At 41.9% G+C, this 17,220-nt stretch overlaps 1 protein-coding gene across 3 annotated transcripts in view; it reads right to left on the bottom strand.

The window, feature by feature from the left end:
• The window catches only part of Atp8a2 (ATPase phospholipid transporting 8A2), a 547,410-nt gene that overhangs the window by 473,875 nt on the left and 56,315 nt on the right, over nucleotides 1-17,220 (bottom strand). Inside the window, exon 2 of one of the 3 annotated variants that reach the window (XM_040740601.1) lies at nucleotides 8,287-8,340. The exons of the other annotated variants lie outside the window; for them this stretch is intronic. Coding sequence (XP_040596535.1) covers nucleotides 8,287-8,340 — 54 coding nt within the window. The remainder of the gene's footprint in view (nucleotides 1-8,286; nucleotides 8,341-17,220) is intronic. 3 annotated transcript variants of the gene reach the window in all.

Genomic DNA, 17,220 nt, shown 5'->3' with positions numbered 1-17,220 from the left:
GCTCTGATACCCACTCCCACCACAGTGTGCCCCGAATACTCCCTGAGATGACTTGGGACTGTGTTTATTAGAGCATGTATCTTTATAGATTAAATATTAAGCCGACTTCAGTTATGACCCCAAGTTAGGTGTTTCCAAGCTCACATCTACAAGTGCATCGCTTTTTCCATGTGATGATCCTGGAGATGTCACATTTGTGTAGAAACAATGTTGAAAATGTTATCCAGATAGACATAGCACACTTATTCAGCCTTGCCACTCCTCCAGGCATAGGAACGCAGGGTTCCCCCAGCTCATTGTCTCTGATCATACACTGCCCAACTGTACCACCTGCTTGTCTGTGCCAAGGCTCTGTTTCTTCAAAGATTTTGACAAGTGGAAAGTAATAAACCTAAGAAAGAGCTCCATGCAGTTCTTGGCTCAGATTTCAAAATGATGTCCACTCTGAGATGCCCCAAACTGTAGCTTTGAGGATACACGCATGTGACTGGGTCTATCCAGAAGCTGTCAGTTAAGCCTGGAATGCAGTGAACCATTTATTCAAGGCCAGCATTTACAACTGATGTGATGTAAGTATTCATTCCACCTAGAACTGTGCACATACCTGTCTCAGTCCCTTGTTCTTTTCAAGATCATCATTACAATTTGTTAGAAAATGAAGAGTTCCAGGACCTGTGTAGCACCTGTGTCCCCGGCACCTTATCCCAGGATGCTCCTGCCAGATTACGGCTCACTCCATGCTGTTTCCTACCACTTCTTCTATTTCTAATCCAATATGTTTCCTAAGAAAAGGGATGTTTGAACAAAGTACCTTATAGTTGATGGGTAACTAAGAACCTGGCTGTTGGCTCCCAAGAACTACCACCTGTTGTCCATAACACACTGGATTTTAAAGTTTTGATTACATTTTTATTTATTTCATGTGTGTGCGTGCACATGTGTGTGCGTTCACTTGTGTGTGCACATGTTTGTGCCATGACACATGTGTGGAGGTCACAGAATTCCTGGGTCTTAAAGATTGAACTCCTATCTTCAGAGCTGGCAACAGACCCCTTTCTCCACTGAGCCATCTCACCAACCCTCTCTCTGTTTGAATCCCAGCACTCTCATCACTCAGAATCCAGCTTGCCTGGTGAGGAGGATGCACTAATAGTTACTGCAACTTGCAGGGAGGTGGTGGCACAAGCATTTAATCCCAGCACTTGGGAGGCAGAGGCAGGCGGATCTCTGTGTTCGAGACCAGCCTGGTCTACAGAGTGAATTCCAGGATAGCCAGGACTTTACACAGAGAAGCCCTGTTTCAAAAAAATACTGCAACTCGCTGTTCCTGATTTGTGATCTGCTCCTTCCTTGACTTCTGGATCCCTTTCTCTTTGCCAGAACACACAGCCAAGGAACTCTGGAAAACTGAGCAGTCCAGGAGACACAAGGCCACATTTGCAGATGACTAAGTGCCAAGTGTGACCATACTTTGTTTATACTTTAAAAGGTCCTGGGGAGGAGATCCTGTGAGATTACACAGCAAGTAGAGAGAAGAGCTTGGACTGTGTGAGGAAAATCTTCCTTCAGATCACCCCCCTTTGTTCTCTTGTGAAGAGGGACCAAAATCGAAAGGGAGGATAGAGTCCTGCAGCTGTAGCTCAGCACCCCACACAATGATAAGGTGGGAACACTGTATGCTCTGAGTCTTCCAAGATGCTCTGTCATACATTAACTGACCTTGGTCCTCAACCAAGCCTCTAAGCTCTAAGGGGTTCAAGCTATGTTGCCCCAAATATAGCACTTTGATCTTGAGAAACCAGAGAAGCAGGAAGGTCACTCTGGCCTCTCCTGCCCTTCTCCCCAGCAGAAGGAAGACCCTCATGAGGGACATACCCTTCCTTTATCAAGAAGAAAAGGAACTCCCAGAGAATCTGAACAAACAGCCCTTATTAATTCTGCAAATTCATTACACTTTCCCATCAGTCAACTTCTCTGTGACCATCCTCAACTGCTCCATCAAACAATGTTTAAAACACACACGTTTACTGGTCTTTATCACTGAAGGCTCCTGTGCCATACACATGTGTATGCTTTTCTCTTCTTGGCCTGTCTTTTGTCATGGGAATCTCAGCTGTGATCCTAGTAATAAGCAAAGAAAAGAAATCTTTACTCCTCTACACTGGGCAACCAGTATTTTCTCCATGTTTTAAAATTAAGGTATCTGAAGTCAAGTGATCAGAGATCTGGTAGTTGGAGGGGGGGCACCAGATGTTACCTAAGAATGCAGGCGTCTGGTGACAAATGCTGAAGTCTCTGCATAACTCATGACAATGGGGGCTTGAAGTTTAGAACAGTCGTGTGTCCCAGTCAGGATATGGGAGGCTTTCTAACATGAGCACATGGAGCTCACACATGCAGTCCCACAGGTGGTTCTGATACACTTGCCCATCTCCCACTCAGCCAACTATAATAAAGAACCTCTCCATCAGAGGGTGTGTCCCAGTTTTATCACAGAGCCTCAGTGGCCCTCTAGACCAATGACTTTTTAACACAGGGACATAAAGCCAAAAGAAGAGAAATGTGAACTTAAGTAGAAAACCATGAGTTGACTTTGGCCTTGGTGTCTTTTATGTCCATGAAGATAAGCAAAGGCAAGCAACTTCATTCTTATCTTCAGACAAGGAAGCACTATGAGGCTATGTTCCATTTATTGCCCCCTCCTCCTCCATGCTGTCATGGAGGAATACCCCTGGTCACTCTCTCTTAGCACTATCACCATGAGAGTTAGGATGCTATGCCAGAGATGGAATCCAGGTCCTCAACCACTGCTCTGCTCCTGAACTACATCCTCAATCCAGCTTTAACAATTAACCCAGCAAGAGGAGACTGAGCGGCCGTTATTTCCTTGTAGACACTTGTAAGGCCCATTGACCACTGCTGCAGTAGAGCTGAGGTGCCTGCATCCAAAGCGTGTGGCCTCTTCCTCTATGCTTAGAAAGTTTGGTGTGATTTAACTTTGTTTTTACATTTATCAGGGTTTGTGGGAAAGGCATGCATGCACCATGGCTCACGGATCCAAAAGTAAGGGGACAATTTGTCGAATTTAGTTCTCTCCTTCTGTCTTACAGGTTTCAGGGTTATTGGTGCTGGTGGCAAGCACTTGTACCCACTGAGCCATCTCAGTAGCCCTAGATGCTTTCATTCTGTGTGGAGTAGCTGATACTGACTTGAGATTTGTTAATAAATGAATTTGTTAAATGAATGAACATTTGGTGAACATCACATCTATGCTGTGCCTGGCACTCTGTTAGCACAGAAAGCAGTGTTTCTCAAAGCAGATGGTGAGGTCTCTTTGGAGACAGGCTACTGTGTCTCTTTGTGATCTAGCCCTTCATTGTATTAAAAGATGAATTTCCTCAAATTGTGTTGAGGATGTAGCTCAAGGGTAGAGCATTTGCCTTGCATGCATGAGGCCCTGAGTTTCATCTCTGGTCACACACACACACACACACACACACACACACACAATCTGAGTCATTCCTATGCTTGCTGGTAAATACAGACTTTCAGGCTGCACCCAAACATAACAATTCAGAAATCAAATAAATATTAGTATACTCTGAAGTTTGGAACCCACTGAAATACAATAGTTCTTCTAACTGGTCTAGATCACACAGTTTAATTATAGGCTCACCAATGTACCATTAAGTTAATAACATCCATCTTAATTACCAAATGAGATCATTCAGTTGTCAACTGGGATGATGAATGTCAAATGGGATGATGAATTACCTGTTTCCTCATTGTGGATGCAGTTTGACCAGTTGCCTCATGCTTCTGCACCAAGCCTTTCCTGCCATGATGGGCTCCATCCTCGCACTGAGAGGCAAAATTAAACCTGCCTTCCTTCAGATGCATTTTCCAGGTGTTTTCCCACAGCAAAATTTTTTAACTCATGCAGGAAGGAAATTTCAGTGGTTTGGCACATATCCTCAGCTGTGCAGATGGGACATAGTTGAAGTAGGGACATATTTTAAAGGTAGCATGTAGTATCTATGGCCGAATTACACTGAGAATGAAAAAGGGCCATCAAGCACTGCCTAGACGTTGGGTTCCAAGGTGGGATCCGTGTTGGTAATGGTTCATTAGTTGATGAAGAAGGCACATAAAGAAGTAGACATGCTAATTTAATAAATTGTTAATAAATAAGTTAATAAAATGCTCAAGGAGTCCAACACTATCACAGTCAAACATATGATGATGTATAACATTCTGTGCACACGATGTATACATATATGATTATGTATGTATGTATGCATATGTACACACACATACATATATATAGTGCTGAAAACACTAGCCAAAGGGGAAAGCTTCATGGCCACCATTGTCTGCTTACAGTGACAGATTTCTCAGAAAACATCTCTCCTCATTTCATTTGGACTGAAAAAGCACCACGCTCTTCTGCCTGGTGCATCTGGAATATATGCTTCCACTGGTTAATTATTTACAAAGTACCTGTCACATGAGACTGTGCTACTGGCACCTAGGGAAAGGACTCATGAAAAGACAAAATACCAGCTGGGTGGTGCCTAGGGCACAGAAGGATGATCCTCCAAGAAGAAAAGACCCACTTGGTAATCAACCGCAACTAGATAATAAAACCCAGGCTCTCTTGTACTCTGAAACTTTGAAAACCAGAATTAAAGCCTGAACTGGGAAGATGGAGACTCATAATGATAATATATGTAAGAGGAATCCAGGGACTGGCTTGTGAAACGTTCATCCCATTCCTGGGCTTGAGAACAGCCTCTGAGGTCTTCTGTAGTGGGGTTCTTTATTCTGCCTACTTAGAAGTTCAGACCTGTGGTGACATAGAAGCACTGGGTCCAGACATGGCGCTGATTATGACAAGTCACTTGGTCTCCATGGGTCAGTTTCCCAACGTGAGAGGTAAAGACAGATACCTATTCATAAAGTTGCCTCTGGCTCTAACATAGCACCCCTGGTATTTTCTGGGGTATGTTCTAATAATCATGTGGGTGCCAGAAATTGCAGGTGGTTCTGAGCCCCTGCTTCATCCGCTCGCTCATGCTATGATAGTCTATTGCTAAAATTGTTACATATTATTAACCACTGCTCTCTTAGTGTGCCCAACTTATAAGTTAAACTTTGCCAAACTCTGACACCCCCTCCCACCATACACATATACCTCGTTTATAAAGTCAGTCTTCTCTATCACCTAACAATATAAACACCTCCACAGCATGGTAGACACCAGCATTTGGGATACATATGGCAGGGTCTATTATTCCTGATTATGTATAAGACCCTGAGATAGTGAATGGGTTTATGAAAACTCATGTGTCTAACCAGTGGGAAGCCATACAGTAGCCGCCATATTGTTTCTCTGCATCCGGCTGCCATGTCCCTCACGAGAACCAGGTCACACGGAAGCACCTTGGATTCCCTGCTGCTGGCTGATGAGGACACAGAACAAGCTGTACCAGAGACACCCTCAGACTGGCAAATGAAACTGCTGTGCCTAAAACTTATAGCTTGTGTAGTCCCACTGCTGAACTAATAAGAAGCTTCAAAACACTCAGAAAGCTTTGATGGTACTATTAATAAACATTATCATTTGCTAATATTGTTGTAATGAACAAAGAGAATAATAATATGAGAGAGCGAGGGGACGAGAAGCATCCCCAAGGACAGTCACCATGAAAGAGATGCTAAGAACTCAGCAATACAGCTGGGTGACGCTCACAGGATTGGGCAGATGAAAGTATCAATTGTCACAGCAAAAGAAAATGATTGAACAAATGACCATGAGAATTTTAATGCGAGCTGCAGACCCAGAGGAGGTTGGATCTAATTTTAAAAGCTGCCAAAAGTTGAGTCTCTAAGACAATGTTGACCCAGTCAGCTGCTGAGAGAAAGTCTATAACTATTGCAGAGATCAAAATGCATAGAGTAAATGACTTCAGGTGCCCAGCCCCAAATGAATCTGCAACACAAACTCTATACCTATGTATCCACCTATATATCTCAGGGAAAATCATGGAAGAGGTGATGGAAAGAGCGTACAAGTCAGAGGCCCAGGATGTCTGCCATCAGATAGTGTCCCCTTGACATGTCCCCTAGACGTGGAAAATGTACCCATGACCTTGCAACAATACGGCTGCCTGAACAAGTCCCATAAGATATCAGTTGGCATTTCAACATGGGCAGGGGTAATTCCACATGTCCCAACCCCTACATGAAGAGCTACAGGTTATCAATGGATGCTAAGAGAGAGAATCAGTTTCCCTGAGAGACAAGCTCCCATATAGACTCTTCAACCGCAAGTGATCATCCCTGGACACTTGTACATAAGCCAATAGGATTCAGCTATGTATACATGTGCATATACATGTCACAATAATTAGAGAAAAGACCATGAATTTGGGAGGGGATGTGGGAGGATTTTGAGTAGGAGGGTAGGGTGGAGTGGTGTACATGCAGCACACATGCATGAAATTCTCAAAAATAACCACAATAAAAATGAGCATCTGTCTAAAAGTGATCTAAAAGACAAGGCCATCCCACTGAATAAGTTGAAGACACATGACCTTGACATTACAGAGAGAGAAAGGTAAAAATGCCACTTTGGAAAAATAAACCAACCCACAATTTTTTAAAAAAATGCTTCAATCACCTTTTCCACAGGCTATTTCAAGGTATCTATTTTACCATCTCATTCTTATTACAACTCAAATATTTCCTCTGGTATTTGGAATTAAAAATCTAGATCTTGAGTCTAAGATGTCCAGTGCCCCAACCTGTTTCTCATATTTTTTCATGCTTGAGTATAATTATGCTCAGGGTGATACCTGAATACCTGTAACCATATACTTCTTCCCTTAAAGGAAATGAGACCCACTGAATGCCTTTTTCTATAAACAGACACAATAGACATTATTATTAGACACTATTACGAAGCCTGCAGTCATTATTTTGATATCTCTGCAGACAGCATGCGTCACAGCCCACAGGAGATGAATGAAAGCCTGCTGGTCTGGCCAGCTGTGTTAGCTCTAGAAAATACTGTTTTCAGGACAATTTAGACAGAAAAGAAAAATAAACAACAGACACTGCCCAGCTATAATCTCATGAAATAAGTGAATTTGCAAACTGTAACTAAAGACACTGAAGTCAAGCATCACAAATCAAGCTTTATCCCAATGCATTCTTATAAGCCTTGCATCGTTGCTGCGAGTCCACTGTTTTAACTTCTAAGTGTTACTTCTGCAGAATTTCAAGGGGATTCTGGTAGATTTTTTTCTGCATCTAAGATCAGAAGTTGAAAGTTGAAGATGCAAAATTAGTTTCCTTGAAGTATCTAATCAAAGAATGGAGAATGAAGGAACATAAGAGATTAAGGGTTCCCCCATTTAATTATCGCCCTACAGACAGCACTAATTTATGAGATAGATACTCCTGTGATCCTTTGCGATCTTTTCCTTTGTTATATTGAAACCATGCAATAACTGAACAAAAAGTCCTTATCAGGGTGAGTGCATCACCTTGCCACAGAAAACCACACAGAGCTCCCTCCCACTGACATCCACAGAAAACCACATGGAGCTCCCTCCAACTGACCCCCTGGTCTGGCAGGAACCCAACTGTAATATGAAAAATAAAAACCTAGGGACAGATATTGGGGTTTAAGCTCCAAACTGAAGATTAGAAAACCAAGGCAGCCAGGCCACTGGTTCTTATCTCTACCTCAGCTGAAAGGGCTATCCTCTCCTCAGGGTGACTGGAGAATAAATCTCTCCACCAAACCTCAGACAGCAATCCCAGACTGCTGCCTCTTCCTTTTATAACTTTCAATCCTGGAATTAAAGGCATGTAATCCCAGGTGTTGAGATCACCTTTGTGTGAACTCTTTCTCTTTAGGACTGAATCAACTTCATGCAGGTCGGTGTGACTTTGAACAAACAGAGATCCATCTGCCTGTCTCTTGAGTCCTGGGATTAAAGGTGTGTGCCACCAGCACTTGGCATTATGGCTAGCTAGCATGGCTGCTGAGATTAAAGATGTGTATCACCATTGCCTGGCTCTCTGACTTGTGGCTAGCTTTGCTCTCTGTACCTTCAGGCAAGCTTTAACAAATCATAAATATATCACCACACCCAAGAGCTCAGGAACAGCTCATTTACGATCCTGAACTAAGGTTCTATTAATGACACAGAGGGGAGTAGTAACATGTTTGACCACGAGGGACCACAGTGGTCACGTGAATAAAATTAGACTTACTGTGAAGACCTTGCAGCAGCCAAACTAGCCCCCATCCAAGACTGTCCATGTCACCTAGGGCAATAACACATGACAGAGCACAGATCAGCAGCAGTAATGGCAGGTGCAACTGCTGACTGCAATACCACAGAGGCAAAATGGTGTACCACACAAAGAAACCAGGGCTGCCTCCATCCATTACAACAGGGGAAAAACCACTACCGAATGTCATCACGAGGAAGAGCTCAAGTTCAATGCCCAGGGGATGTTGACCCTCCCAACAGCCATACTCTTTAACTCTTGTCTCTGCACTAGGAGACACCTGGGAGTTCTAGTTACCTGGGGGGTAAGGGAGAGGCTGGAACAGTATTCAACTCTAAAAGGAAACAAGCCACGAAAAGACAAGAAGGAAATGTAAATGCATGTTACTGAGAGGAGGAAACCAGGCTGACAATGGTTCTTCACAATAGGACTCCCAACTCTGGTGTTTCAGAAAAGGCAAAACTATGAAGACACAAACACAAACCAGGAGCTGCTGGAGCTTACCCAAAGGGAAGGGTCAATTGTACAAAGCAGTGAACTGTTCTGGTAGTGAAATGTTCCTACGTTATGCTGTAATGATGAGCACATGATCTCTGTATTCTTCTAGACCCACCAAATGTACAGACAACAAGAGTGAATCCCTAAGACAGCTATGAGATCTGAGTGATAATAACATGGTTAACATTAATTTTTATCATAATAATGTATTATGAGTCAGGGAGATGGCTCAGTAGTTAAAGTGTTGGCACAACCCTAAGGACCAAAGTTTGGGTCCCCAGCACCCATGTAAACAGGGAGAGAAGCTGTAAATGTGTGGAGACAGATGGCTTCCTGGAGCTCATGGACCAGCCAGTCCAGATGAATCACAGAGCTCTCATTCAGTGAGAGAGCTGTCTCAAAAAATAAAGTGAAGAACAGCAAAGGAAGACACTAACATTGACCTCTGACCCCCCACACACACACATGCACAGAAGTGCACATGCTCCTGCACACAAATGTGCACACATGTATGTTCATGCACACACCACATCACACCCCCAAATACACCATTGTGATTCAAACACTGCTAGAGGGGGAGACTGAAATGATTGCCTAGTGACTGAGCTGGGCCAGTGACAGCCTTTGATGGTAAATACTTCCTACCATTGCATTAGTCCCCTTTCTATTGCTGAGCTAAAACACCACACCAAGGCAACTTACAGAAAGGTTTATTTGGGCTGTGGTTACAGAGGGTTAGAATCCATGGGGAAGCATGGCAGCAGGTTGTCGTGGCGACTGGAGCAGTAACAATAGCTGAGCACTCATATTTCAAACCTCAGGCAACACACAGACAGTGCACTACAAAGGCTGCATGACTTTTAAAACCTCAAAGCCTGCTCTCAGTGGCATACTTTATCCATCAAGGTCATACCTTCTAAATCTACCCAAATGGTGCCCCCAACTACTAAAATGACTGAGATTTACAGGTGACATCATTCAAACCACCACACCATGGAGTTTGCTCTCAGAATGAATGATCCCAAAGTGCCTCCTTTGTGAGTTCCTAGATATCACAATCCACTTCCTAGACAGCTTGATGCTGACATAATGCTGACGTATTTTCATTATTCACAAGGGGAGTAAACATGATCCTTCCGGGAATGCAGGTAGAACTTCCCAACAAAATTCAGGTAGGAAACCTTTCCTGATGGGAGGCAGCCTCTTCAACTCTAATGTAGGCAAGGAAGCCTTCCCTCATGGGCAACAGCCTCTTCAACTTTAATATAGACAAGGAAGTGTTCCCTCATGGGCAACAGCCTCTTCAACTTTATTCAATTTCTTTCAAATACATCCACTGATTCCCTTCTGAAATCTCTTACAACAGCTTATCATTTTTCACACACTGTTCTTATATAATCCTCTTCTAAATGAATCCTATTTGCCAACCTCACACACATTTCCCTAGACACATTATGAATGGAAGTTCTAGGGAAAAGGTACCAGGCAAACACATCCAAAAAAGAGTCACAATTGCTTCTAAAAATGGACAGGAATACCCTGGAGTCCCCATTTAATGGTTCACTCCAATTACCTGATCATCCTAAGTGATTCTAGTTTCTCTTACAGTTATATTTTGGCACTCCAGTGATTAATGCAAATTGCATTTCCAAAATAACTATATTTAGAATAATTTGACTTTTAAAAATTACCTCATTATTTGGCATGGATTTTATATGCAATGTTCCCCCATAAGCTCATGCTTTTGAATACTTGGTCCATGGCTGATGACTACATTTGGGAAGGTTGTGCAAATGTCAGGAGGTGTTTGTGGAGGAAGTGGATGTGGTGGCCTTGGGTTTTCACAGCCAGCCCTTCTTCCTGACTAGTTGCTACTTCCCAGTCTGCCCAGGTGTGGTGTGCCAGCAGGGCTCCCCAGTCTCCATGGCCTGTACTCTCAAGCCATAAGCAAAAAGAAACTTCACCTCCCAAAAATTGTTGCTTGACGCGAATTCCATTGTGGAAATGAGAAAAATAACTAATAAAGTGAGTGAAATGCCGAATGATGATGAAGGATCTTGGGGAGCCTAAGGTGGCTCTTCCTCAAGATTCTTGGAATAGACTGACAAAAGAACAAAACAATGAGGTTTTCACAGCTCTCCTCCTCTGTCTTCCTAAGAACACAGCTTTCCTCCCTTCTCCAGCCCTGGGGGATTTATCAGTGACACATTCCCACAAGGACTCTAAACTAGAATCAGCTCACCTCAACTGGAGGAGGCATTTCCATAGAGATGTGGGTATTTCCAAAGGGAAAACTGGCTCTAAAAATGAACCTTAACCTCCTCAGCTCACATACTACACATAATCATGTTAACCTCAGATAGATGCCAGGGTGCCCCAGCATTCTACAGGAAGGAGACTGTTTCCTCTCTCCCTGGGATATACCAGAACAATAAAGCCAGCAAGACAGAACCAGAAATCCAACTGTAGGTAGACAGAAAGTACTCCTCATTGGATAGCTCTCTTTAGTCACTTAAGGAAGCAGCATTCCTAGATAGTCCTGGATCACAAATAATTCACCCTACCCATGAATATAGCCCACCAAGTCCTAGGATAAGAAAGCAGCAGCTTGCATTCGTTGCACACCTATAAGATGGATCCAGTCTTGATTCAAAAGCAGAGAACTGACTGCCTCCAACAACTTAAACTTGGCATTACACAGGGAACTGTGGTATCCTTCAAGCTCTCACTCTCCTTGTCTAGTGAATATCTCTTGTATGCCTGTGTGTCTTGGCATCTGTATAGACATGGGCAATGATTGTAGCTTACAAGTCTACTTTGACAAGAATCTGTTCTGCAACTTGTTGAAGCCAAAATACAAAGACATCTTGTGTAGTCTGAAGTGGGCCTTCAGAAAGAAAAATGCATATCGGGATGGAGGGTTATTTAAGTTTCTCGTTGCTGTGATAAAATACCAACAAAAGCACTTCAACTTCAAGGGGTTGACCTCACCCAAGAAAACAAAGGGAATAGATAATCCCAGACCAGCAAATCAAAAGAATGGAGGGGAAAAGCCACACTACAGCAAAATAACAGGGATCAGCAAATAATTCATTGACAACTCTCAACATCAATAGTCTCATTTCCCTAATAAAAAAGACACAGGCTAACATAACCAATTTGAAAACAGAATTCATCCTTCTGCTGTATCCAAAAAACACACTTTAACATAGACATCACCTCAGGGGAAAAGCGTGGTAAAAAGGTATTCCAAGCAAATGGACCTAAGAAACGAGCCAGTGCAGTCATTTTAATATCTGACAAAATAGACTTCAAACCAAAACTAATCACAAGAGATAGGGAAGGACACTATATATTCACCAAAGGAAAAAAATCCACTATGAGGTGATTGCAATTCAATATTTATGCACCAAACACAAGGGCACCCAAGTTTGTAAAACAAACACTACTACATCTTAAATCATATATTGATCCTCACACACTGATCATGGAAGACTTCAGTGCCCCTCTCTCAACAAAAGGCAAGTCATCCAGACAAAAACTAAGTAAGAAATGCTGGAGCTAATTGACATCATAAACCAAATGGCAGATATTTGCAGAACATTTCACCCAAACACAAAAGAGTGTACCGTCTGAGCACTGCATGAAACTTTTTCAAAAGTTGATCACATACTCAGACACAAAACAAGTCTCAACAGGAAAGAAAATTTAAAAAACACCCTGCATCCTATATGACCACCACAGATTAAAGCTGGATTATCAACCACAACAGAAATGACAGGAAGCTTACAAATTCATGGAAACTGAATAACTCATTATTGAATGAGAAATGGGTCAAGGAAGAAATTAGGGGAAAACAATAAAACTTTCTAGAATTACTGAAAATGAACACACAAAGGTATGAATACTCAATGAATGAATACTCAAACTTATAGAACACAATGAAGGCCATTCTAAGAGGCAAGTACCTACATTTAAAAAATTGGAGACATCTCATATTAGTAACTTAACATCACTTTTTTAAATTTTTTATTTTTTGACATGTTTTTATTTTATATTTAAATTAGAAACAAAGCTTGCTTCCCATGTCAATCCCAGCTCCCTCTCTCTCCCCTCCACGCCCACCCCCCCCACCCTCCCAACCCTCCACCCAGTCCTCACTCGATTCCCCAAGGAGGGTAAGGCCCTCCATGGGGGATCTCTAGAGTCTGTCATTTTGTTCTGGGGAGGGCCCAGGCCCTCCCCCAAGTGTCCAGATTGAGAGAGCATCCCTCATTGTGGGATGAGCACCCAAAGTCCATTTGTGTGCCAGGGATAAATACTGATCTACTTCCCAAAGCTCCATAGATTGCCTAAGTCTCCTCACTGACACCGGCATTCAGGGGTTATGGATCAGTCCCATGCTGGCCTCTCAGCCATCAGTCTGGGGTCCAACATCTCCACCTTGTTCAGGTCAGCTCTTAACATCACTTTTGTCTTTGAGAAAATCAGCAAGACAGGCAAACCCTTGGTCAGAGTAACTAAAAGACAGAGAGAGATTAAATTAAGAAAATTAGAGTCCAGTGCCTGGGGATCACCTGGGAACTGCACAGAGCTTCCAATCCCGTCAGGAGCCAAACACCCCAGACTCCAGGACTTCTCTCCCACCAACGAGACCAGGAAACTAGCTGATCCAGGGAGACCAGGGGAGCAGCTGTTCCAGCGGTGGCAGGATCAGGTACAACAGGCCCTGCTTCTGGGCCTGTGTTCCAGTGCCTGGGGATCACCTGGGAACTAAACAGAGCTTCCAATCCCGGCGGGAGCCAAACACCCCAGACTCCAGGACTTCTCTCCCACCAACGAGACCAGGAAACTAGCTGATCCAGGGAGACCAGGGGAGCAGCTGTTCTGGCAGGATCAGGTACAACAGGATCCAGCAAAGGGTCCAGGGGACCAGGTGGGAGGGTAAGCGCCCCAGATTCCTGTTCTTCTTCTCCACCCATGGGACCAGAATGAGGACAAGGAATAGAAGAACCACCAGATTATTGAACTTGCTAGCACCCACCAAAAGGGAACCCTGGTCCCCTAACCACCAGACTAGTAAGGGGCTCTTTCTGCACCCATTAGAAAAAGAGATGGGAAAGAGACAATACAAAAACACACTCAGCAACAGAAAAACAAAATTAGAGATGAAAGGGAACATAACAACAGACACCTAGGAAATCTAGAGAATAATAAGGACATTATTTAAAAGCCCATATTCAGCAAAATTGAAAAATCTAAAAGAAATTGGTAATTTTCTTGCTATATACCAACTACCAAAGTTAAATCAAAATAAGAAAGCCAATTTAAACAGACCTATAACCCCTACTGATACAGAAGCAATCATTAAAAGTCTCTCAACCAAAAAAAGCCTAGGGCCAGATAGTTTTAGCACAATATTCTATCAGACTTTCAAATAATAATTAAACCCAAGAATCTTGAAAATATTTCACAAAATATAAACAAAAGGATTCTTGGCCAATTTTTTTTTATGAAGGCACAGTTACTATGATACCTAAACCACAAAAAGACCCAACAAAGAAAGAGAATTACAGACCAATTTCCCTTATGAACACAGATGCAAAAATATTCAATAAAATACTTACAAACCAACTTCAAGAACACATCAAAAAAATCTACCATGATCAAGTAGGTTTCATCCCAGAGATGCAGGAATGGCTCAACATGCACAAATCAATAAATTTAATCCATTGTATAAACAAAGTGAAAGACAAAAACCACATGATCATTTATCTTATTAGATAATGGAAAAAGTCTTTGACGAGAACAGCACTTATTCATGATAAAAGTCCTGAAGAGATTAGGGAAAGGACAAAGCTCAATATAATAAAGACAGTTTACAGCAAGTCCATAGTAAACATCAACCTAAATGGAGAAAAACTCAAGGCTTTCCCCCTAAAACCAGGAACAAAGCAAGACTGTCCACTCTCTCCGTATCTATTCAATACAGTACCTGAAGTTCTATCAATAGCAGTATGAGAGCTGATGGAGATGAAAGGGGTACAAATTAGATAGGAAGAAGTCAAAGTATCTTTATTTGCAGTTGATAGGATAATATGCATAAGGGACCCTAAAAATTCCACCAGGAAACTCCTAAAACTGATAAACACTTTCAACAAAGTACCTGGATACAAAAGTAACACACAAAAATCAGTAGCCCTCCAATATACAAATAACAAACAAACTGAGAAAGAAGTCAGGGTAACAATACCTTTCACAATAGCCTCAAATAATATAAAATAGTTTGAGGTAACTCTAACCAAGCAAGTGAAAGATTTACATGATAAAAAACTTTAAGACACTGAAGAAAGAAACTGAAAAAGATAGCAGAAGATGGAAAGATCTCCCATATTCATGCATTGTTAGAATTAACATAGTAAAAATAGCCATCCTACCAAAAACAAACAACAACCCCAATGTAATCCCATCTAAATCCTAACATAATTCTTCACAGAATTTGAAAGAGCAACTTTCAGCTTCATGTAGAAACACACACACAAAAAAAGAAAAAAGCCAGAATATCTAAAAAAATCTGTTTTAGAATATTATTTTAAGATGTGCTACATTTGTTTATACTGTGAAACATTTGTTTAATGATGCAAGGATGCATTGCATTCTTTTATGTTGCATTTGTTTAACTCTGAAGCTGTGCTATTCTGCCTGTCTAAAACATCTAATTGGTCTCCTAAAGAGCTGAACAATCAATAGCTATGCAGGAAAGAACAGGCGGGGCTGTCAGGCAGAGAGAATAAATAGCCATCTGATAGAGGGCTAATATCTGAAATATATAAAAAGCTTTAAAAGCTGGGCATCAAGAAAAACATCTCAATTTTTTAAAATGGCATACAGATTTAAACAATTCTCAACATCTGAAACTCAAATGACTGAGAATTACCTAAGAAATCTTCAGCATCTTCAGCCATAAGAGAAATGCAAATCAAAACTACTATGATATTTCGTCTTATACCAATCAGAATGACTAACATCAGTAACACAAATAACAGCTCTTGTTGGTGATAATATAGAGCAAGGGGAGCATTCCTTTATAGCTGGTATGATGGGGGAAAAGCCCTTCTGTGTATACGTTTGTCTGACTGGTTGATAAATAAAGCACTGTTGGCCAATAGAGAAGCAAGATAGGTGGGACTAGGAGTTGAGGAGGATTCTGGGAAATGTACTCAAGAGTAGGGAGTTGCCGTGTGATTCCGGGAGGAGGGGGCATACAAGTCTGGCGTTCTCGGTAAGATGAGACCTTATAAAAATATATATTAGTAATTATGGGTCAATTATTAAGTCAGAGTTAGCCTATAAGAAACCAAGGCAAATGACCAACAGCTTTATAATTAATATAGTGTCTTGTGTGTTATTTGGGGGCTAAAGTGGTGACAGGACCCAGGCAAGAATCCCGCAACACTGGTGGGAGTGCAAACTTGTACAGGTACTATGGAAATAAGTATGGCAGTTCCTCAAAAAGATGAGACTAGAGAGAGTTACCTCAAGATTCAGCTATACCATTCTTGAGCATATAACCAAAGGACACGTCATCCCACCACAAAGACACTTATTCCATCATGTTCAGTATTGCTCTATTCATAACATCCAGAAACTGACAACAGCCTAGATGCCTCCCAACAGGTGAATGGATAAAGAAAATGTGGTACATTTACACAATGGAAAATCATTCAGCCATTTAAAAAACTGAAATCTGCAGATAAACTAGAAAAAAAATCATACTGAGTGAGGTAACCCAAACACAGAAAGACAAATACTATATCTGTTCACTTATATGTGGATGTTAGCTGTTGTCCTTGATAAGCAAGCTACAATCCATATAGCTACAGAAGTTAGGTGGAGAGTAAGGAACTGAGGTTGTGGTGGATCTTCCTTGGAAGGGGAAATAGAATAAATGAGGATGGGGAGGGTGGAGACAAGAATGGGATGATAGAATAGGGAGGGAGATGAGGGAAGGAATGTGGGGAGGGACAGCTAAAACTAAAGACCATTTGAGGGATTGTATGGAAATCTAATACAGTAGACACTTCATATAAGTACATATATGAAGGGGATCTAAATGAAATCTCCACATAATAAGGGACACAGAGCCCCAACTAGATATCTCTCATGATGAAAGGAAGATTCCAGTACCAGTAATGGGTTACATCTAGTTGATTTCTTGGTCAAAGGTGTCCTATAGAAACCCCCAAACAACCCAGACTATTGTCAAGGATATTGGTGTCTTTCCACAAATTGATGGTAATGCCCTTTTCTTAAGACAACACCTACACCATTCATTGAACATGGAAAAGTCAAACTAATGCCTACCTAGAGACTTCATTCTGTATTTTGAATGCTACCAAAGGAGAAACATACATA

Source organism: Mesocricetus auratus, unplaced genomic scaffold, assembly GCF_017639785.1.
Source record: "Mesocricetus auratus isolate SY011 unplaced genomic scaffold, BCM_Maur_2.0 Super-Scaffold_100707, whole genome shotgun sequence".
Taxonomy (NCBI): domain Eukaryota; kingdom Metazoa; phylum Chordata; class Mammalia; order Rodentia; family Cricetidae; genus Mesocricetus; species Mesocricetus auratus.
The sequence above is the reverse complement of the archived record's forward strand: the minus strand, read 5'-3'. Positions and strand labels throughout refer to the sequence as shown.